The 25970-nt window shown below is 34.2% G+C and overlaps 1 protein-coding gene and 1 long non-coding RNA gene across 2 annotated transcripts in view; both read right to left on the reverse strand.

The window, feature by feature from the left end:
• Positions 1–1096: 1096 nt before the first annotated feature.
• The window catches only part of LOC139783466 (lanC-like protein 3 homolog), a 31483-nt gene continuing 6609 nt past the window's right edge, over positions 1097–25970 (reverse strand). Inside the window, exons 2-3 of the mRNA XM_071722633.1 lie at positions 21857–22233; positions 1097–1743 (exon numbers count right to left, since the gene is read on the reverse strand). Of these exons, the coding sequence (XP_071578734.1) occupies positions 1195–1743; positions 21857–22233 (926 nt within the window). The 3' untranslated portion in view covers positions 1097–1194. The remainder of the gene's footprint in view (positions 1744–21856; positions 22234–25970) is intronic.
• Positions 22586–25919, reverse strand: LOC139783467 (uncharacterized). The gene is made up of 2 exons (XR_011721275.1): positions 24786–25919; positions 22586–24592 (listed from the first exon to the last, which is right to left on the reverse strand). It is a non-coding gene; the product is annotated as an uncharacterized lncRNA (long non-coding RNA).

Raw genomic sequence — 25970 nt, forward strand, 5'->3', positions numbered from 1 at the left:
TTGAACTATGTATATATATGTGATGAAATATGAATATAATTAGGTATCGAGTTTTAGAGCTATAGACTTGACTGAGAGTTTCTTAATTTCAGGTATCCATAACCCGTTCTTTCAGATAACCTTCCGGAAGGTAAGCCGACGCGGAACCAGATCCACACCTCGGTGTTAATCCGAACAATCTCAAAAACATTGCATTGCAACATTTGCAATATTGCATCAACGTTGCGAAATGTAGATTCAACGTTGAAAACGTCTAATCAGTGATGGTAGATTTAAGCTCCGAGTCACTTGGAAGTCGGCTAGTGGGGGACACTCACACAAGAGAAAGCACGTATCTGTGCACACAGCCCGTGGCTCGGGGCTTGAATCTAACATCACTGCGTCTAATGTCCGCTAAATTGCAATGTCTTGAGACGTTGTTTCAACATTCAGAAAACACTGCTCGATGATTGAACGGGCTAGTGGTGATCCTCTGACACTTTCTTCTTGCTTATACTTGTTATAACACATCTTTATAGTATTCAAAAATCGTGTAATGATATATTAACTAGCAAATATTAAAAACAATGCAACAACAATTAAATTGTTAAATATTGATTAACATTTAGCAGAATAGCCACTTTTGTTACATTTATGCAATTAAAAAAATAAAATGTAAACTGAGCGTTCGCGCCTCATACGAAGGCAATGGAGGGTTAATGATAAATAAACATAGAAAATTCTTATATTAAAACAGAACCATGAATTCCTGACGTATAGTATGCAGAAAATTTGAAATGAGATACAAAAAAATAAAAAATAGATTTCAGCACTGTATATTTTGACTAATTTTTAGCATTAAATATAACTGATTCTTGTATCATGTCGATCTTAAGAATAATTTGCCACAAAATGCAGAACAAAATAATAAAATACATGAATTAAGGATTAAGAAGAAATCCTCTAAAAATATATTATAATTACATATATAATTTTCTTTCACAATCGTTTCGATATCTAATCATTTCATTGTCACAATACTAATCACAGAAACAAACAGATCTCAAAAGTTTAAAACTAATTTTAAAGAGATCTGTAAAAATAGAATATTATAATATATAATTTCACATAATTTATTTTCAATTTGTTATTTATAAATACAAGTAGTATGCTTAACGTAATAAAGACAGAGATTGTTTTTTTACTATTCGAATCTTAGAATACATCTTGAAAAGGAAAATGGGCTTTGTCTGGTTCAATAAGATCAGCGAGAAAGCAGGCGGTACCGGCAATGCCCTCATAAAGTGAGTATGGCGAGTCGGGAATGCGTGCATCAGTTTGAAACTGTGGCAAATTCATAAAATCTGCAAATTTAGCGGCACGATAAAGATAACGCTCATCACCGGTAAGCCTATATAGAAGGAGAAAAACATAGCCATTGCCCGCCACGCCATGACAAATCCCAGGCCCTTTACGAAGAAGGCCTTTGCGCCAAACGAGATCGCCAGCGCGTTTGCACGAATCCAGGTAACGCTGATCTTTCCAGCGCAAATACGCTGCCGCCATCATATAGATAATGCCAGAAGCACCGTGACACCAATGTATCAACTCGTCGTCACTATCTCTGAGGCTTCGTCCAGAACGATCTATTTCATCCATTGAGCATGGAAAATTGCCAGTCGTTGTTTGTAGATTCAGCAGATAATCTACGCAAGTTCGCACAGTTTTGTCAATATCTGCATCACTATCAAGGAACGACGGTACCTAAACGCAAGAAATGTATAATTTACTAATATATATATATATATATATGAATTTTTATGATGTCATGTTAATTAAAAATATATAACTTGATAACATTATGCAGAAGACGAAATTAATAAGATTTGGAAAAGAGAGGATTGGAAAGAAAAAAGAGAAATGGTCGACGGGTAGTTGGAAAAGGTGAAGAAAATTAAGTATTTGGCACAGGCGAGAGAGGAAGAGAGAGAGAGGGGGGAGGGGGAAGGGGGAGACAGAGAGAGGTGAAAACGAGGGAGGGAGGGAGGGAGAGGGGGTAGTAGAGATTTCATGCTTTTTTAGTCATATTGAATTATTATGCCATAAGCGAAAAATTATATAAAATTGTTTCTTGTCATATGTTAATACAGATTGAGACATTTAAAGTATTATAAGCTACTATTCTTGAAAATACGCGTTATATCCCAGACAACACCGATATTCTATGAATATCCATATAACGTCTATGGACATGAAATGCACATAAATGGATATCCATTGGATACCGTGTGCTGTCTAGAAGAGGGCAAATAATGGTAAAATCAATTTTCGAAAAAATTAATTTTTTCGAAGTTATATGAAAGTCAATAAAATAATTCTTCGCCAGTGATAAAATAATAAAACACGAAAATTCGTCGGCCTAACTGGCAATAATTTTAATCTTAATCACAACGACGTTTCGACCTCTACTTTGGGTCCTTATCAAGTTATAAGTTAATTAGCAATCAAGAAGTAAGTGTTTGTTCCGCCAATGATAATTAACAAAAAGGTGCATATATCTAATCGACTACTAATTGGCAAAAATTACATAACTTTCACGACGTTTCGACCCAGGCTTCGGGTCCTTCTCAAGTGATCTAACAAACAACAATTCTTATAATTGTTGTTTGTTAGATCACTTGAGAAGGACCCGAAGCCTGGGTCGAAACGTCGTGAAAATTATGTAATTTTTGCCAATTAGTAGTCGATTAAATATATGCACCTTTTTGTTAATTAGCAATGATTGAATTGCGCGTCAGGTTTTGAATCTTATTATCATCGTTAAAACTATGCGGTCAGGAGGTATAACAGAGCGAACATTAGAGACATGACCGTGCCGTGTAAAGCTCGGAGAACGAATGAAAGTAGAGGTCGAAACGTCGTTGTGATTAAGATTAAAATTATTGCCAGTTAGGCCGACGAATTTTCGTGTTTTATTATATGAAAGTCATCGCTGTTTTTTAATTAAAAATATATGATTTTTTTAAGTAATAGAATTTTTCTAGTTATTTTGCATATTAAAGTAGGCTTATCAAAAAAGAGAAATCATGTATATGTATTATAGTATATCCCACACAGCAAAATATATCACCAAGATATCTAGAAGATATCTGAATGACGGAATATCTGATTGTGCAAGATATCATGAGAATATCTTAGAGACATCTCCAAGATTATAAAAAGCCATGATAATTTTATCTCAGATATGATATCTGATTCTGCATATATATCGGATATCTATGCCTCATTTAAAAGCAGATATGTTATATACAACCCAAATAGTAAGAAGAAAAGAATTCTTTTTAAATTCTCGATTTATGAAATTAATTGTTTTTCCGTATTTATTCTCTGTTCTAAAATGATTTTTATGTCACCAATTCTGAGTCTTTAAATATAAAAAAAAGTTCTTTTCATAAGAATTCGCAATAAATTCAAAATTATGCTTTGATACTATTCCAATATTTTGCATTTTGCCATCTCTGCACTGTATGATATCTCGGAGGTATACAAAAAATATTAGAGCCAAGTATCTCACAGACTCGCCTTTTATTCTAGTGCGTAAGAATTTTTGCTTACGAGAAGGTACTGGCGCATGTAGCCGCGTCGCGGCAGCGCATGTTACTAGCGCTCGCCCGAGCGAAAATTTTCTGAGTCCCCTCGCGGCATATTGCTTTCGCGTCGCGGTCGTTACCTCCGGCGCCGCCCGAGTGAAAATTTTCTAAGTCCCCTCGCGGCATATTGCTTTCGCGTCGCGGTCGTTACCTCCGGCGCCGCCCGAGTGAAAATTTTCTAAGTTTCCTCGCGGCGTCTGGCTTTTGCCGGGACGAATCGGTACGGCGTCCAAGTCCTCTCGGATTGTTTTATTGGCTAAATGTTTTATTGGCGAATAAACTTGAGTTGATCTTTATAAAATATAAGAGCTAACTATAAATCGACCATATATTCGAATGCAAATGTTGCAGAGATGTCTTTTTCAAAGATATAATGTGATATCGAGTAATGATGTCCTGCAGATATTCTGTAAATATCTGAAAATAAGATATCTCAGATTTGACTTAAAATTGTAGGCATAAAGATATCTGGCTATATCTCAGATATATTTTGCTGTGTGGGATATAGTACGAGATATTTTTAATTTTATTCTGATATATTTTGATATGAAATATATAAGATATCTCATAAACTAAAGGTATATATGTATAACTGCATTTTGCAAATTGCATACTTCAATAATTAACAAAGGAGATGGTTTAATTCGACCCAACAGGCTATTTATTAGTATAATATTCAAATACACAACGTTTCGACCATGGTTTGTGGTCCTTATCAAATGTAAACTGACTAGCTTGATACACCCGTGCTTCGCTACGGTATGCGAAGGATTCTATAATTCATCCTCGAATTTAGATGTGCCCCTTTAGGGGTTGATTAGGGCAAAATCTTGAATTGTTTTTAAGCACTTGTATGGGTAACCTTTGTAAGCAAAAACCAAATCGATATTTTAATAGGCCTAAGAGATAACACGTTTTACCCCTTTTCACCCCGTTAGGGGGTTTCGAATTTCTAAAAATCCCTTCTTAGTGGGTGCTTACGTCATGGAAGGAATATACTCCCCGAATTTCATGTTTCTAAGCGTAGGGGTTTGGGCTGGACGTTAATGAGTCAGTCGGAACATTTGATTATATATATATAGATAGATAGATAGATAGATAGATAGATAAATAGAAGATAGATTGATAGATGATTAGGGCAAAATCTTGAATTATGTTTTTAAGCACTTGTATGGGTAACCTTTGTAAGCAAAAACCAAGTCGATATCTCATCGGGCCTAAGAGATATTGAGAAAGTCGTGAAAACACATTTTACCCCTTTTCACCCCCTTAGGGGTCGAATTTCTAAAAATCCTTTCTTAGTGAGTGCTTACGTCATGGAAGGAATATACTCGAATTTCATGTTTCTAGGTTTAGAGATTTGGGCTGGGCGTTGATGAGTCAGTTGGAACATTGAATTATATATATATATATATATATATATAGGGTAACTCCAGTATTTACACCGCGCGGGGTTTTACGCCGGAGATGTCACAAAAAATAGAAGGAATGAAGGTACTTCCTCGCAATTATTCTGTTATGTGCCTTTATGCCATGTAGGCCAGTCATATTAGACATCGAATCGTCCAATTAATCTTTGTACGATGAACGCTGATCTTTTTATTGACGCGCAAAGTTATCCAATATTGCGCACAGGTCGGATAACGCTTAACTTTGCGTGTCAATAAAAAAATCAACGTTTGTCCAACGAAAAAAATACAAGGGTCCTTTTTTGTTGCAAATTTTGTCCACAACAAGATGCATATGATAAAATTCGTCTCAAATGAATTCTAAGGCCTGAAAACAGCGAAAAACTAAAACTAATCCAAAAAGTCAAAATTTTTTGCTTACATAGCTACAAACTAAAGAAAAAGGGTCTAAAAAATCGGTTGCACCATGAAAAGTATTCTTTGTAGTTCTCAGATGATGTGTGATTTTTTGGGGATTTTTAATTCCATTTTAAATGACAGAAAAAAAATCACCGGCGCAACATCAAAAAAACGACGAAATCGAGGGTTTTCGGGATCCGAGTCTCGGAGTTTGACGGCGCGTGCAAGCTAAACGACTAACTTGACGATCAATGTTGTTCAGATCATTATTGTAGAAAATTTTACGCTCTACAAAAAAGGTACGTATAGTTTGTTACCCTATCTTGCTTAGTTTTCGAGATATATGAGAAAAAATAAAAAAAATCGCGTTTTTTGTTGATAATACTGTTAATAACTTTTTATTCCGCGTTAATTTTGCGAACCAAAATAAATCCCACTTATAGCACCTCAAATCAAAGCGATTCATGGTGGTTGCAACCTGGGAAGATTAATTGGACAATTCGATGTCTAATATGACTGGCCTAATATTAGTATTGTAATTTCAGTTCTTTACTATTAATATTAACGAAACTGTCGTGAGTTGAACGATTTCTCACCGTAGTAAGAAGCCCGATCTTGTGTTACGACCTACGTAAAATGATTACTGTAGGGAATATAAAAGGTTTAATGGTTATTTCATGATACATAACTTATGTAACTTATGTAACATAAGTATAGAGGGATAGTAAATGATGGAATACAGCAAAATACAAGTGCATAGCTCTTGTATTTTTTGTTTAACTTAATATCTCATATATCCCTTTTGTTTAGGATATACGGCAAGTTAGCATGCGGGATTTATGCCATAATACAGACACTTTGTAAAACTCGAAATCTCCTACGTGTTCTTTTTCCTTCTTTTTTTGGATCGTATAACAATAATCTTGGTAATTATCAAAAACACCCCACTCGCCAATGACCTTCACCTTGACATATGTTGTCAAGGTCATGACCCTGATTCGAGTAACCTTGACCTTGAAAAAAGTGGCGGTCACGATCCGTTCAAAAGTTACAAAGCATTAAAGTTTACGCTTTGTAAAAATTATTCAACAATAGCGCGCGCGCACACACACGCATACACACACACACACACACACACACACGCATACACACACACACACGCACGCACACACACCGAAGGGGGATGCGGGGTGCCTTCGGTGTGTATTTTATTAATTAAAACTAATCCACAAGTTTTTATTAAATTAAATTTTTATTTTTATTTTATTGATTGTAAATTTACTTAATTTCTTTGTTTTAATTTATTTAATATTAAAAATACTAATTAATAAATTAACTAATAAAATAACTAATTAATAAATTATATTACAACTTTACATTTACGAGTGAGGACTTTTACTTATATTTTTATTATTATTTTACTAATAATAATAATAATTTCTGAAACATTATAAGAGTAATATTACGTTTGCATTGCACGAATAATATTTCTGTAACATATCAAACGCAACGCTGCATTTAAAATATTTCTGAAAATTTTCAGAAAGATTGCGTAGGTAATAAAAAATTGAATTGAACCCACTCGGCATGTAATATTTCAGAAACATTTCTGCAAAATTCCATTTGAAATATTACACCTTTCATCAATATTTCAGAAATCTTTCACGACCGTTTCTGCAACATTTCTGCAATGTTTCAATCGGCATAATTATTTCAAATGCAACTTTGCTGAAAGATTTCGGCAATATTTCTGAAATATTTCTGAAATATATCTACGAAATATTGCAGAAACACTTCAGAAATATTTCAAATACATTTTACACTGAGAAAAATGTTTTGTATTAGCAAACAAAATTTTGTTACTGACGCAAAAACTATTTGTTGATATGTGAAAAATGAAATAATTTGTTACCGGAACAAAAAAAATATATTAAGCTATGTGCGTATAGCCGCCGCGCATTTGTCCGAAGAAATCCGCTCTCTCAGCCGGTCACCCATCCAAGTAGTATACCGGCGCCTTGTTGCTTGACATCGATGATCGAACAGGGTAGTGGTGATCCTCTGACTCTGACGCTTCTTTCTTTCTTATACTTGCTTATTTTGGTGAGCATAAAGCTATCGCATAACAATATTAACAATACAGATATACGAATAAATCTTTTTTGCCAGTCAGCGTCGAATATTATTTTATATTAAATATTATTAAATATTTTATATTTTATATTAAAAATGCCATATGACAAAATTTGGAATATTAGAAAATTCTTAATAAAAAAGAAAAAATGCAATAAAATGCAATATTAAATAATAATAAATTTAATTTTTTATAAGTTCTAAAGTCTGTCAGCAATTTTTCGGAAATATTACAAATGCAATGTTGTATGTGAAACATTCAAAAATATAACGCGTTCAATGTAAACGTAATAATAGTTTTATCATGTATCAGAAATGTTTCTAAACCATTACATCTGCAATATTTCTTCTGCAATATTGTAGAAATTCACTGCCTGCAATTCAATTTTTCATTACCTACGCAATCTTTCAGAAATTTTTCAGAAATATTTTAAATGCAATGTTGCGTTTGATATGTTACAGAAATATTATTCGTGCAATGCAAACAAAATATTACTTTTATAATGTTTCAGAAATATTTCTGAAATATTGCATCTGCTACATTTTTTTGCAATATTACAGAAACTTACAAATATTGTAAACAACTTTCTGAAAGATTTCAGAAATATTGTTAATGCAATATTATAAAAAACATGATGCAGGTACATTTCTGAAATATTTCAGATGCATAGTTACAAATGAAATGTTAACGAAATATTTCTGCACCATTTCCGAATATTTCAATATTTCAGCAACATAACATGCCGAGTGGGAAGGCAGTGAATTTCTACAATATTGCAGAAGAAATATTGCAGACGTAATGGTTTAGAAACATTTCTGATACATGATAAAACTATTATTACGTTTACATTACACGCGTTATATTTTTGAATGTTTCACATACAACATTGCATTTGTAATATTTCTGAAAAGTTGCTGACAGACTTTAGAACTTATAAAAAATTAAATTTATTATTATATAGTTAATGCATTTTATTGCATTTTTTCTATTTTATTAAGAATTTTCTAATATTTTAAATTTTGTCATTTTGGCATTTTTAATATAAAATATGAAATATCTCGTAAAGTATTCACTTTTCAATGACTTTACCTGTACCAGAAAGTGAACTTCGCCAGTGAATAAAGAATAACAAGGAACATAATATTCGACACTGACTGGCAAAAAAGATTTATTCGTATATCTGTATTGTTAATATTGTTGTGCGATAGCTTTGTCACCAAAATAAGCAAGTATAAGAAAGAAAGAAGCGTCAGAGTCAGAGGATCACCACTACCCTGTTCGATCATCGATGTCAAGCAACAAGGCGCCGGTATACTACTTGGATGGGTGACCGGCTGAGAGAGCGGATTTCTTCGGACAAACGCGCGCATTTTTCACATATTAACAAATAGTTTTTGCATCAGTAACAAAATTTTGTTTGCTAATACAAAACATTTTTCTCAGTGTAAAATGTATTTGAAATATCTCTGAAGTGTTTCTGCAATATTTCGTACATATGTTTCAGAAATATTTCAGTAATATTACCGAAATATTGCCGAAATCTTTCAGCAAGGTTGCATTTGAAATAATTGGGAACATTGAAACATTGCAGAAATGGTGTAGAAAGGTCGTGAAATATTGATGAAATATTGATGAAATGTGTAATATTTTAAATGGAATTTTGCAGAAATGTTTCTGAAATATTATATGCCAAGTGGGAAGTTACCCACATTCACCCTGAAATTTCAGGGTGGCAAATTTTCCTCCTGAGGTGCACCCGGGTGAAGTTTCCGAACGATTTCATCTCTGTCACACTGGTACAACCCGAACGTTTCCGAACAGCGTGAGCCTCGGCGGGTGCACCCGGGTGAAGTTTCCGAACGCTCTGGTATTGTATACGAAGTACTGGACACAGTAATGTACTAGAACTGACTGGAAATGTTCGGAATGGATTCCGATCGAAATTCAATTATTCCCTAGATTGCTATTGGTTTTTAGGGAAAACGGAATGATTTCAATCGGAATCCATTCCGAACAGTTCCATAGAAGAAGAAACTCCATTGCTACAGTTTAAAAATTCCGCCAAATGTAATAAGTTACTCGCATTCACCCTGATATTTCAGGGTGGAAAATTTTCCTCCTGAGGTGCACCCGGGTGAAGTTTCTGAACGACTTCATCTCTGTCGTACTGGTACAACCCGAACGTTTCTGAACAGCGTGAGTCTCGGTGGATGCACCCAGGTGAAGTTTCCGATCGCAGCCCAAGAGAACGAAGATTAAGGCCGATATTCATAGAGTTCCGATAATAAGAATCTGGACACCGCACGTCTGACTTCAGACACAGTATAAACAGTAGCGTCGGCATCTTTGATGTAGTGGTTTCAAGGTCACGTGACTCGCCGCCATCTTCCTGATTGCATAAAACGCTTAAGAGAAAAAGAGAGAGAAGTATCTTTCTCTTTGTCATACATACAGGCCGCTACATCCGTGGTGTACCCCCACTAACTGAAATTTCGACCTACTAAAAACGTTCACTGTCCTTACTGTTTATACTGTGCTTCAGATTGGCACGTCTGACTTCAAATCAGTTAAATTCATGGTACGATGGAGATATCATCGATGGTCAAATGTACAAACGTCTAAATTGCACGAATGGCAATCGCCCACGTTGTTATGGGTTGCCAAAAATCCATAAGACTGGATTTCCATTAGGTGTCATAGTTTTTGCGTTGGGTAGCCCACTATACAATGTTGCCGGTTATCTCCATGACATTCTACACCAGTCTATCCGTAAACCGAAGTCTCACATCAAAAACAGTTGATCTTTTGTGAAAGAGATTAGCGGGAGAGAAATTAATGCTGATGAATTGTTTATCTCTCTAGATGTCACAGTTCTTTTTACAAACATTCTCAAGGAGTTGATTTTCGAGGGCATAGAGAAAAGGTAGCACGATATCTCTTTAGAAATCAAATTTAGTTTACCGCAGTTTCTGTATCGAGTTAATTTTGGGATCTACAAGTTTTAGTTTTAACGGACATACGACATATGAACAGATTTATGGCAGCTCAATGGGATCTCCACTCTCACCAATCCTGGCTGATATTGGGCGTGCTACAGATACATTGCTTGCGATCGCTAGACTTTGATATTCCTATTTTTTATAGATACGTCGACGATATCTTTGCTAAAGTACCAAAAACGAAAATTAACGATTTACGCTACTTTCAACAATTATCATTATTATCATCCCTGGTTAAAATTCACACATGAAATAGAGGTAAACGAATCCACCATTTTTTTAGATACTGTAGTCATTAGAAAGGGTAACAAGTTATTGACTGATTGGTACAGAAAACCCACTTTTTAGGACCGATATGTAAAATTGTAAACTATACCCAGTAAGCAAGAAACATTAAATTAACGTTTAGAAATATTGACTTTATGTGTATTTTTTAAACGTTTTTTAATAATATTATACACATTATTTGAAAAATATTATTTTGTAATATGATTTTTTTGAATAATTGTTAAAATATTTTAAAAACGTTACAGAAAATATTTTTCAAATGTTACTCTGACATTTATTTCAAATCAATGCAATAGTTCAAAATTCCTTGTAATTTGGACTTAAAAATAACGTTAGTAGTATATTAATTTTCTGTTGTTATAATGTTATTGTTTTATATTGTGCGCAATGTTCATCGCGACAGCCATGATGTACATGATTATCCTACATACGATGCGTGAGTGCGTATACACGTGTGTGGATCGAGCAGTGCGGAGTGCTCTTTATTTACAGCATATTTATATATAAGTAAGTAACTATTATATATTCTAAAAGTTGTATATTAATGATAAGAACTCAATTAACCATACGTGCTATGAATAATAGCTGCCATGGTGATGCAGGATTCATTTTCCGATTTACAAGAGAGATTTACAGAAGAGAGGAAATATCAAATCTATCTACGTTCTATAATACACTTGTCTTTGGACATATCAAAAATATCATCAATGTTCGTCAATGCTATTATTTCGATGGTACCAAACAGTGTAACTTTCTATAAAATAACCTCAAAATTTGACGAAATATGTAAACGATAACGTATAAAGCTAGTACAATATGCATGGAGACGATTTGTTGAAGAAGTATTGTACAGCTTTAATACATCATCGTTTGCATATATCACTGAAAGAGTAATTTAGTATAAAATTAATATAAAGTTGATAGACGTAACAAACAATCAGTATAAACAAGACCATCAAAACTGACTTTTTATTCATTTCTATATTTTTTTCACATATTTGTGCTATCACACTCCAAAGTATATAAATATATTATTGTAAGAATATTTTATATGTACAGGGCAATGAATATATCTTAACATACAGAATCAATTGTATCAAATTCAAGAAACCACCATTTGAAAAAATTGACCCTGGTTAAGATAAACATCAGTGAACAATATATCATAAGGAAAACGCTGTACAAGATATTAAGATTGGAGAACATATTTCCTTAACTTCTATTGACAGTTTTCTTACTTTTGAGGAAATGCTAAAAAATGACCAAGAAGCTTTTATGCAAGTCGTAAGTAAAGCTGCTTATTATTATTAAATTATGTATATATTAAATTATAACCTTTCTCTTATCTAAACTATATTGAATTCTTCTTGTTTTAGAGGCTTTTAGACAACAATCCCTTGTAATACAGAGAAAGACTTAGAACATTCTATAATGGAATGGCTTAGATTTGCAAACACCCGTAAACAAAGAAAAAAAATTAAACAAAGAAATAAACGGTAAAAAAGTAACATAATGTATTTTGATACACAGAATGAATCACTGAAGATGTTACTAATATTTCTGAAATTGAACGAGAAATTCTTATTTTCCAGTAACTGTTTGGTAAAAAGATCCGGAAAGATTAATAATCCGTTTAGAAGGAAAGAATAAGAGTTTGAAGAAAAATAGTAAAAGAGTTATATTGAACTAGAGCACCTATATCGCAATGCCTAAAGAAGAGTTAGAAGACACCTTAATTTCCCTTATCCGAAGGCTGACTTCAAAAACTTCCCCTCCTAGGATCAATACTTCCTAAGATAATTGGCAGAGATATTTCGCAGAAATAATTGGCACACGAAATAAAACTCATAATAAAACCTATATATGTATATGTATATATATTTTTTTATATAAATAAAACTACTTTTTTATGATAATTAGTGTAGTGCATATTTATTGAAAATAAATACATATTGCCTGAAATAAAAACAAAATATCAATAACAACTTTAAATAAATGTTAGAATTAATATTACGATAATCTTGATATAATATTGTAATAAAGTTGATAGTTCGTTTAAATTTTTATCCCAAAAACATTACAGGAATGATAGAAAAACCTTAGCGCAATGTCATTTGCAACGTTATGGCACTCCCATTTCAACATTACTGAAATTTCGGAATCGTGGTCAAAGTATGTTCATAATGATGTTCTATACAACATTAAGAACTACATATTTAACAACATTACAAGTTCTAGAATATCGTTGCAATAACATTGTAATAATGATTTTTTGCTTACTGGGTACTTTTCTAATCATCCACACAAATATAAAGTTAACACTATCATAAGTCTAGTTGATCGCGCAATCTTATTGTCAGACAAGCAGTTTCATAGCTCTAATATTAAAATTGTCAAAAGCATCCCAGGTAGCACACATGGTCTTATTGACGTCAATTTAAGATCATATTTCGTCCAAGACGTCATATGTACTTTATATGACGTGGATCCATGATATAACGTCCCAAAAAAAATATCCCGCGACAGAACATCCCACGTCAAAACGTCACAAGACATAATGTACCCTCGGCAAAATTTCCCACATATTCCCTCCAGTACATTACCATTTTCACGCGTCCGGCACGTGATAGCGCGTGCGTACATATTAACAGCTTGTAAACACTAACAGCAGTTCCATATCAGCTTGTACTGCGACAAGAAGCAATGCCACTAACATTTCTAACGAGTCAAAAAGGTGGCAAATTGTTACAGCACCAAAGTTACATTTACTACAAGCATCGTGCAATTGCAACAAAAGTGTTTTGGCGATGCACTCGCTACGCGCAGGAAATAAAGTGTCCCGGGCGTTGCCAGACAACAACCGAGGAAGAGACAGGTACCATCAACATGTATTCGAAAATCACCTCACATGTCACCTATACAGTACATATATTAAGTATTCACGACGTTATTATCAATATAAATTTCCAGGATCCGTTGTGAGCGAAACGACACATAATCACGCTCCGGATATATTGCACGTCAAGCAAATCGCAGTAACAAACAACATGAAACGGGTAGCGCTCGAATCTAATGAACCAACGAAAAACATCGTTTCTGCTGCGTGTACCGGTGTCACTGCACCCGTAGCAGCACAATTACCACATACACGTTCACTCTGCCGCACGGTTCTAAGAACACGATTACGAGTAAATGCTCCACCACCAAATCCATCTACTGCAGAAGAACTGAATATAACAGGTGATTACTGTAATACAAAAGCAGGTACTAAATTTATCTACTACGACAATAAAAGAAAGGATCGCATAATCATTTTCACCACGAAGCAAAATTTAAAATTTCTACAACATTGCAACCAATGGCACGCTGATGGAACATTCAAGACGGTACCAAGCATATTTACCCAATTATACACGATTCACGGGCTTCATGAGAATACAACAATTCCATTGGTATACGCACTCACCAAAAAAAAGTCGCACGAAACTTACATCGAAATTTTGAGCGCGTTAAAAAATCTGCAACGAAGACTCAAACCAACCGCCATAACAACGGATTACGAAATCGGTTTCATACAGGCGTTCCAAGAAATGTTTAAGGACAGTACAGTGCATGGATGCTATTTTCATTTTTCGCAGTGCATCTGGAAACATATTCAAACGTACGGATTACAAACAAGGTATGCGCAGGACGAGAAATTTGCACAGCAGCTAAAAAAATTAATTGCACTAGCATTTGTTCCAGTCAATGATGTCATTTCCACTTACGAACAACTCATTAACACCGAATTCTATACTTGCAACGAGGTAATATTACAACCTCTACTTGATTATTATGAGGAAACATGGATCGGAAAACAGAATCGAAGAGGAAAACGACGAGAAGCACGCTTTCCAATTGTACTCTGGAATGTCTATAGCAGAACTCGGGAAAATCTGCCACGTACCAACAACGCAGTTGAAGGGTGGCATCATGGATTCGCGGTACGTTTGCAGGGACATCATGTTACAATCTGGAAATTCATCGAGGGCCTACAAATGGAACAAAGTGATCAAGAGCGTCAAATGGCACAATTCCAAGCGGGAGAAACTCGCCCAAAGAGAAAAAAACAGACACGATTGGACGATCGCCTCCGCAACGTTGTAAATACGTACAATCCTGCCGAAGCATTGGATTACCTAACAAATATTTCGCACAACATCTCTTACTAATCCTTATCGTAATCACAATTCCCTTACAATCGCCACCTATTCGAATATAAGTATGTAATAAATAAAAAAAGTTGTAAAATAAAGAAAGCTGTAAATGAAACCCATGTGGCTCTTCGTCTCGCGTGGACGTCCTATCGCAGGATATTTTGTCACGGAGATATTATTTTTTTGGACATATTGTCGTGGGATATTCTGTCGTGGGAAATTTTTTTTGGGACGTTCTGTCTGACTACCATATGACGTGTATTTGGCGTCCTATTGTGGACGAAAGTATGACGTCATGAAAAGGACATGAATTAGACGTCATTTTAAGACCAAATTTGGTACACAACAATTTCATTTTTATTTTTTAAGTTTTTCTTAATTAAAACAGACCCATACAGCATAAAAGCTTGCAAGACATTGCAGGAACGTTACAAGTTGCAATGCAATGTTGTAGAGATAATTGCAACATTTCGTTGAAATATTAGAACAACATTGCAGAAATATTATAAGAATAATTGAAAATATAGTACTATAACTTACTCCGTGAACATATATGCACACACATACATAAAGAATATATTTTTTTTAGATTTATGTTTCTTTAAATTTGATTCCTAATTATTTTTCAACTTTGATTCGATTCATTAAATAAATTCTTCATTTTGTCAGGTAGCGTCTTTAGGCGTTTTCATATTGTTAACATTATTATATTAATATTATATTATGTTAAATATACGAATTTTATATTAATAATTATTGTACATTAATTGTAATTGCGTTATTATTTTTAATATTTACCGGTTATTATCATTACACGATTTTTGAACACTATAAAGGTATGTTATATAGAAGTATAACCAACAAGAAAGCGTCAGAGTCAAAGGATCGCCACTAGTTCGTTTCCATCTGACAAGTAGGTTTTTTCATGTTTTTCCTACAAAGTATATTCCAAAGGATAAATATATAATAATAATTTAATGAGAATAAAGTAAAAAGTACCGGAGATGGCCACAAGATCAACTTGTACTTAATAGACAAAGTAGGTTAAGCTAAAATAGGCAGGAACTACAATGTATATAGTAAAATAATTTAGTTGTATTTATATGAGTTAATAAATTATCCTCGTTAAAAAAAAAAGTCCGTTTGCTCATTGATGTCAAGCGACGTTAAGTGCGGTACTATAACTCGGATGGGTGACCGCGCGGCTGTACGCACACACGGCATATACATAATACCCACTTGGCATGTTATGTTGCTGAAATATTGAAATATTCGGAAATGGTGCAGAAATATTTCGTTAACATTTCATTTGTAACTATGCATCTGAAATATTTTAGAAATGTACCTGCATCATGTTTTTTATAATATTGCATAACAATATTTCCGAAATCTTTCAGAAAATTGTTTACAATATTTGTAAGTTTCTGTAATATTGCAAAAAAATGTAGCAGATGCAATATTTCAGAAATATTTCTGAAACATTATAAAAGTAATAGTACGTTTGCATTGCACGAATAATATTTCTGTAACATATCAAACGCAACATTGCATTTAAAATATTTCTGAAAAATTTCTGAAAGATTGCGTAGGTAATGAAAAATTGAATTGCAGGCAGTGAATTTCTACAATATTGCAGAAGAAATATTGCAGATGTAATGGTTTAAAAACATTTCTGATACATGATAAAACTATTATTACGTTTACATTGCACGCGTTATATTTTTGAATGTTTCACATACAACATTGCATTTGTAATATTTCCGAAAAGTTGCTGACAGACTTTAGAACTTATAAAAAATTAAATTTATTATTATATAATTATTGCATTTTTTCTCTTTTATTAAGAATTTTCTGATATTCCAAATTTTGTCATATGGTATTTTTAATATAAAATAAAAAATATTTAATAATATTTAATATAAAATAATATTCGACGCTGACTGGCAAAAAAGATTTATTCGTATATCTGTATTGTTAATATTGTTATGCGATAGCTTTATGCTCACCAAAATAAGCAAGTATAAGAAAGAAAGAAGCGTCAGAGTCAGAGGATCACCACTACCCTGTTCGATCATCGATGTCAAGCGACAAGGCGCCGGTATACTACTTGGATGGGTGACCGGCTGAGAGAGCGGATTTCTTCGGACAAACGCGCGACGGCTATACGCACATATACGGCTTAAGGGGATCCCAAAGCGAAGGCCGAACTTCCTCGATGTCGGTAATGTCAACATTTCTAATCCTGTTTTCTATGTCATATATCTATATCTGTCCTTGTCTAACGAGAGGCATCTGTCCTTGTTTCGATTGCTGCGCCATCTCTGCTTACTAGCCTGCGTGTATATATTTGTGGAAAATATGCACGATTTCTTCGAAGCTCTAATTTTTTTTCTAGGCTTTCAATCTCAATTTCAAAGGTACGTTATTGTTTGTGCACGTATTCTGAAGAGTGGGAACATTTCATTTCGTACATATAACTTATACAACTGTTTATATTAGAAAATAAGGTTGAGGTGACAGCATTTTTACATTTTTTTTCAATTATTACTAATTTTTTATAATCCCACTCTTCATTAGTACCTATACTTTACTCCTGTAAAAGGATTTTGCGATCTATAAAACCGTTTCAAAGAACGAGCTTTGACTGCAATTGTCGGTAATTTGGGTCAGTTTAGGATCCCCTTAATATATTTTTTTTGTTCCGGTAATAAAATATTTTATTTTTCACATATCAACAAATAGTTTTTGCGTCAGTAAGAAAATTTTGTTTGCTAATACAAAACATTTTTCTCAGTGTAAAATGTATTTGAAATATCTCTGAAGTGTTTCTGCAATATTTCGTAGATATATTTAAGAAATGTTTCAGTATATTACCGAAATATTGCCGAAATCTTTCAGCAAGGTTGCTTTGAAATAATTGCGGACATTGAAACATTGCCGAAATGATGTAGAAACGGTCGTGAAATATTTCTGAAATATTAATGAAAGGTGTAATATTTCAAATGGAATTTTGCAGAAATGTTTCTGAAATATTACATGCCGAGTGGGTAAATATATTTTCTTTTTTTTTTGTCTTTCTAAAATTCTTAATTCACAAAGGCATAACGGCATATACATACCTTTAAATGACTCATATTTACGTCATTTTTAAAGCATTTTTAAAATTATTATAAACTTACGTCATATACTGATGTTTAGTTTGACGTCATCCGATGACGTCATTTATGCTGTGACAAATGGCCGTCAGTATAGGGTCATTTAGACGTCATACTGATCGTCAGTTTGACGTAAGTTCTGACGAAGGGCCAAAGCACATAACATGGCGTAGCGATATACGACGGTCGTAGTCCTCGACCTGACAAATCAGGATACGCCAAAGCTTGTGCGTTACTTACGTCCACGACTACGACTGTCATAATGTGCTTTGGCCCGAAGACGTATTAGACGTCAAAAAGACGTCTAATTGACGACGTTGTGCTACCTGGGATTCTCTTAAATAATGTTTCCCTACACATGAACAAACATGTTAATAAGGGGCTAAAAGAACTCCAATATCGCAAAGATACAAGTAATTCCAGTACAAACGACAACACTTTCAATGCTCGGAAACATCCATACAGCACAAAATGTTTTCAAAAAATATTTCTGAATATTTCTATAAAAATATTGCAAGAAACATTTTAAAATAGTTTTAGGAATATTTTAAAATGGTTTGAAAACCTTTTGTGGTAACATTTTTAAAAATATTTTAAGAATCTTAAAAATATTTATAAAAATGTTCTTCTCTTTATTACCCAGACAATATTTTCTTAAATATTTGAAATATATTTTTAAAATATTAATTCAAATCTACATATTTATTGTTTCATAATCTCGTTCCAAAATATTTAAAAAATATTTTTAATTTATTTATTATTGGTTTTATAATCTTTTTTCAAATATTTTTAAAATATTATGAAATATTCTTAATTGGGAAAAATGCATTGTAGCGCATCTTTCCGTGCTAGTTCGCAACGACGCCGCTAATAGACCAAGAGCTAGCGACATTTTTACCTACGGTATTTATACTAAGCTCTTCTGCTAATGAGAGACTCGTTTTGACGTATAGAGAAGGGATCGACGAGTCTGGCAGCTGGGCAGAGGTATGCGTAGCAACACTTTACCCCCAAACATCATAAAATACTGTATCTAAATTGTTATTTATACTCGTCTGTCCTTTTGCTATATTGCATTTTATGGAGTTTTATGGCCATAAATGATAATGCCAGACGTCTTGTGGGGTATTAAATTGGTTAGAGAAATTTTTTTCATTAAAAATTAGGATACTGGAATTTTACAATAGCAGAACGATATTTTTATTTATATAAACTAGAGTCCTAAATAATAAGAGAAGCGCATCCGGCGGCTCGCTTGCTGATTGGCTGACCGCGGCCACCAATCACAACCGAGAGTGATGGTCCCGCAGCTGATTCCATGTACGAAGTAACGTGTATTATGTGAGTGAGAAAGATTAATATTTATAATATTATTTACAAATCTTATTTCACGTTGATTACAATGATGGAACTAAAACAAAATCATTTCTGAATGATCAAATTGTGTCAGATATACAGAGGTTGCTTTGTTTAGCGGTCAGCTGCGGGCTCAATAGGAACCATGGAGGGGGTAAGGAATGCGCTTCTCTTATTATTTAGGACTTTAGGACTCTAATATAAACCAGGCTGTATTTTATATATTATTTTAATTACACTTTCTATTAAATACTATTAAATAGAATTACTAGGATACTATTAAAATAAATTCTAAATCAATATTGTGGTGTTAACATACTGATAACGAAAAAAATCAATTCCCGATATACGAACGATTTTTATCACGCGCCGTAATAATCAGTTTTATTGGTTCAGTTTTATATACATATTCGATATATATTCCTAATAATTTTAATTTATTCGAATTAGATGTTATACAACAAAAAATACAAGATGGAATCTTCATCAACGACGTCAGCCATAAGAGTTAATGCTCGCGCTCATGGCATTTTTTCAATCTATCAGCATGATAATACCACAAATATTGATCTAGGATTTATTTTAATAGTATCCTGAAAGTGTGATTGAAATAATATTGTTGCGCTCGCCGCACGGAAGCGCCTCGCTCTCACTCGCACTCGCGCAGGCACACGCGCACTCCCGGTCTCGCAAAATGAAGCGAACTCGTATTAGGAAAAGAAGTAATTTATTAGCAAGATACAGCTCGGCTCGCGAAACGTCGGCTGTCAAGCTCAGCTCGAAATCTGAAGAGCGACCATAGAAAACAAGCCGATTGTCAAGGGACAATCTTCGACTTCAGCTCGTGCAACGAGTGTCTCAGCGCGGGCGCAACACTGCCCCCCTTCTTCAAGATTGTCGTCCCGACAATCCCTGAGGGCAGTTTTCAGGAGACACGGCTCTTCTTCGGCGCAGACTCCAGGGCATCAGGTCGGCTTCCTGCCCTGCTCCGAGCTGCTGCTACGGGTTACCGGGCGCCGATCCTTTTCCAGCCCAATCCGCCCGAAGTTCCGGACTCGCATCTTCTTCGCAGACTCCAGGGCACCAGGTCGGCTTCCTGCCCTCCCCGAGCTACTGCTACGGGTTACCGGGCGCCGACCCTTACCGGGCCCAATCCGCTCAGCTCCGAAATCTGAAGAGCGACCATAGCAAACAAGCCGGTTGTCAAGGGACGACTTCAGCTCGTGCAACGAGTGTCTCAGCGCGGGCGCAACAATATATAAAATACAGCCTGGTTTATATAAATAAAAATATCGTTCTGCTATTGTAAAATTCTAGTACCCTAATTTTTAATGAAAAAAAATTCTCAGTTTTAATGAAATTGTTTAATTTAAAGGGAATCGTAAAAGCCGGACGGAAATTAATATTTTTGGCCAACGTTGTGAAACTTTCAGAAATAGAATAAATGTATGGGATGGTGAAATTAGGAGTCTTATTGTCACTAATGGAATTGTTTTGTGATTGAAAGCTGTGGCATAAAGAAAAATTAAGAACATGACAAAAAAATCAAATGGCTGACTGACATTACCACTACACGCAATAAATATAACATTCGTGGTATTAATTATTATTGTTCAATTGATTACAACTCAATGGATTCCGTCAAACCAAAATTTTTTTAAAATAATACTTGCTCAAACGGACACCACGTTAACCTTCCAGCACATACATTCAAACAAAAATCTTCCATAGATTCTCTACAGGATAAGTGGTTTTGCAATTTAAGCAAGATATTAGTAAATGTCAGCTAATATTAGTAGATAAATGTCAGTAAATGTCGGGTTGTTGCTTAAATTGCGAAACCACTTATCCTGTAGAGAATCTATGTGTTGCGGAACCGCATTGTAAACGCTGTACCAAGTCGTAATTCGGCGCGACAATAGAATTTTTTTCTAAGGAAATGGCTGAGCGTTGTGCCCTATCCCTTTGCTCAAGTACTCTTCTGGTAGAGTACTATACTGTGTAAAAACGTTTTTCAATTCGGTGACCCCAAGTATGCCCCATTTATACTTGCTAAGGATCACAAACCATGGTCGAAGCGTTGTGTATTTGAACATTAATAAATGGTTCGAATTATAATCTCCTTTGTTAATTATTACTGATGGAAAAAAAGATTACCTTACAGCCGTATTCATAGTCCTTCCTTGAGAAATGAGGAACAAGGAATCCTCATTCCTCAAGGAAGGACTATGAATACGGCTATTAGGTTCAATAATTAATCCAAATCTGCGTAAATGATTCCTTCTAAATACCTGTATAAGAATTTGTAGAATCGCACAGAGTCCATGAGCTGCGCCTAGATATTCTGTGCCGTAATATGCATACATCAGTGGACACGGGCTGTTATGCACTTGCACGTATGTCTTGCCCGAAATAATAATTGTTCTTGCGATTTCGTGCATTATATCAAATGGTACGACGATTTTTTTTATCATGCGATTCAACCATAGCGCACCATATAAGTAGCCGGTACGGCCTACAAAAAACTCATCTGATCCACATTTTAAAAAGTTTACCTCCTTACAGCGCACTCCCGTTGCTATATAGCGTTTTATCAACTCATTGGCAGTTTCGTTATCTTCTCGAGCGGCCGCAAGAACCGCACCCATTGCCAAAATACCCCAATCGCCTGCAATATATGTAATTATAATTCAATTACTTTATAATGCTTAAAATTATTTCAAATCCTATTTTACCACTTTTCAGCAAATACAAAAAACATTTGATAATAATATAATTGTAGAAATTCTTTATATACTATAAAAATGATCTTGAATATTTAATGATATTACACATCTACTACGTTATCCCCCAGCGAGAAATGACCTATCGAATAGACGTCTAATCATCGATATTACATCATATCAAAATAATGCTCGAAATTTGAAGCTTATTTCGATGTTTGTGCTTTATGACATTTTCTAAAAGAAGAGATTATATTTGTGACACACATTCTCTCTCTCTCTCTCTCTCTCTCTCTCTCTCTCTCTCTCTCTCTCTCTCTCTCTCTCTCTCTCTCTCTCTCTCTCTCTCTCTCTCTCTCTCTCTCTCTCTCTCTCTCTCTCTCTCACGCGCTATATCTGGACAGATGGATGGGTCGAGGTGGCACAATCATTTGGCCGGCGCGGTCGCCGGATATTAACGTGCTCGACTATTTCGTTTGGGGTTACATCAAAGATTTAGTCGAGTACACCGGCGTGGTGGTACAGAAACTGAGGTACGAGAAGAAATTCTCGCAGCTTTTGATACCATCACGCCGGAAATGGCGCACCGCGCGACGCGCAATATTAATCGAAGGGCCGAACTCTGTATACGAGAACGAGGAAGGCACTTCGAACAGTTCTTTCATTAAAATATGAGAATATTTTAATACAAAGTGGATTAGACCTACTAAGGATACCACTTTAAAAAATGCGCCATGCTATCTGCCGCAAGGTGGTGTGTGGAAATGATAGCGCTCTATCATTTTCTTACCACAGAAAGAAAAAATAATTATTTTTTGGCTCGCGATCTTATATCGCGATTGCTATTTATGCACAATTCACACGCAAAAAATATCATTCTAGTGCTAAGAAAACCAATTATTCCATTTCCCTTCTTTTAACGATTATCTTCACAAAGAATATTTTTTTGATAATAATCTTAAAATACACTCATCACTCTTTTTACTTAAAACAAATAATATTCTGAATTCAAATTGTTTAATTCTTCAATTAAGAATATAAAATTAAAACAAAAATTCGATTTGCTTATTATTTTGACTTTTCTTTGATAAAATTTTATAATGTTCTTTGAAGGAGTATAAATTCTTTTTTCCAGTACATGATAGACTTTTTCTAAAATTTGTGATGAATACATTTTAATATTATTATCAAGAAAATTCTTTCTTAAAGAACCCCGTTACTTACCAAAAGAAAAAAAGTAATTCCAGAATTACAATTGTGTACATAATAGAAATTCAAGTATTAAAATTGCGTACATAAGTAAAATTTGGGAATTACAATTATGTACATAATTTTAATTCTCGAAAATTTTTTATGTCATAACGTAAAATAAATTCAGAATTAATATTTTGTCTAATAGACATAATTGTAATTCTGCATTTTTAATTATAGCTTAATAATAATTCAATGAATTATAAGTATGTCTAGACATAATAATAATTTCTTTTCTTTGAGTATCAATTTAATTTGGTAGAATTTTTATGATGGTATTAACCCTCAGGGTACGGACTATAAAAAAGTTACGTTCCGTACGGACATGGGTTAGCCTAACCCGACGACTTTGATTGACTGTATATCGGGCTGTAATTTGTCAATTGAAACAATTTTTTTTTTGGGATCGGAAATTTTCTCAAAAATACAATGGCGTTGATAGATTTATTACATTATTTGTTTAAACAAAGATACATTTGAAAATGTCAACGATTCTCAAAAAATTTTCATAAAAATTCATATTTTTTTTAAATTGCATAACTTTATGAAAAAAAAAGATATCGACATTTTATAAGTCGCGTTTGAAAGCTAAAAAGTTGTTCTTTAAAATGGCTGAATTCGTTTTTTGATCCATTCCAAAAAGTATATTTTTTTTTAACTATGAAAATACCCGTTTTTTTGCGATAGCGATATAACGTTACTTGCTTGATTTATCGTAATAACGCAAAAAAAAAATATTTTAAAGTAAAAATAGTTCTTTTGGATGTTGTTGATTAGTATAATATAAATAAATAACAAAAATTGATTATTAAATAAAATTTTTATTGTATAAAATTTAAAAAAAAGAGAATTACACGGTGTTTCCGCATTCACAGCATATTTTCGCTACATGTTCTTTGCACATAGCCTTGTCACATTTTAGGCACTTGTAAAAAGTTTTACAAGTACAAGTACGTTTTCAGTTACACTCTCATCATCGGTTTCTCTGTATAATTTTTCGAGAGCTGCAACACTCCGAGTTCTCCGACGCGATGCCATTTTCACAAAAAAACTCTGCAATGATAAATCGTAAAAATAAATATTAGAAATCGTTATTCGACGCATCGTACGAAGAGTTATGCTAAGAGTAGCACAACTCTTCGAGAAATAACATGCATGCACGGATACGTTATGCTGGTATGCTACAGAGCATCATTTTGAGGTTAGAATGCACAAAAGTATATTAAAAATAGTAAATTATACATACCAGAATACTCTACTGCAGCAAATACTCGAAAAACACAAATTTTTTTTTTTTTTGAAAAACACGGATTTTGTAACGTTCCGTACGGACTGGGTGTAGACTACCCGAGTTCAATTTTCAAAATCGTATAACTTGAGCACCAAGCGTAGACTGACGCTGCCCCTTGGCGCTCACATAGTAGCTACCTCAAAGATTCCCCCCCCCCCGGTACGGACCCCCACCATTCACTTCCTTTGAAATGGCGCTACTTTCAAAATTCGCTCGGGTTACGCTAACCCAGTCCGTACCCTGAGGGTTAAATAGTAAAATGGCGTGCCGTATACGCACACGCAAAAAATATCATTCTAGTGCTAAGAAAACCAATTACTCAGTTTTCTCTTCTTTTAAGTAACGATGATCTTTACAAAAAATGTTTTCTTGATAATACTACTTAAAATAAATAATATTCTAAATTCTAATTATTCAGTTCTTCAGTTAAGAATATAAAATTAAAACGAAAATTTGATTTGCTAATTATTTTGATAGGAGAAGTCAAGGCTATGAGGGTCAGACGCAGATCACAGTGCGTAATATCATAAATAACTGATTTATTCGTCGTTTTGATACATTACATCGATCCGTACGTTTTGGCTCAGCTTTGAGCCATCTTCAGCGGTAGTTACAGAAGTTAAGTTACACGTTCTCCGTACCGTATGGTGAGTTTACTGATTCAAAGTATCAGAAACATAGACCAATTGATCCATATCTGTAAATTCGTTCAATTAATGTTGAGATATTAAAAAGATACCTTAGGAAACTCACCATTCGGTCTGAAAAACGTGGAATACAGAGCCATGTACATAATGAATACTCTCTGCGAGAAGACTTGACGATCTTGTCGACACGACACACAATGATATGAAAGGTCTTGCAAGAAGAGGCATGTCGTAGGTCAACACACCGGCGAGGATTATAACAAAGCACGATTTGACACTGTCACAATATTGCATGTATACCAATAGTAAAACCCCGATTTGCCAACGACCAAAGTTCATGAGCATGGATTACAATTTGCTCAAAACCGTGACATATGCATGATGCAAAAAATCCGTGTCATTTTGAGACGGTGTCAAATCGTGCTTTGTTATAATCCTCGCCGGTGTGTTGACCTACGACATGCCTCTTCTTGCAAGACCTTCCATATCATTG

The sequence above is a fragment of the Temnothorax nylanderi genome, unplaced genomic scaffold (assembly GCF_030848795.1).
Source record: "Temnothorax nylanderi isolate EJ_2023f unplaced genomic scaffold, tnyl_v1.0 TNYL_tig0503_pilon, whole genome shotgun sequence".
Lineage (NCBI taxonomy): Eukaryota > Metazoa > Arthropoda > Insecta > Hymenoptera > Formicidae > Temnothorax > Temnothorax nylanderi.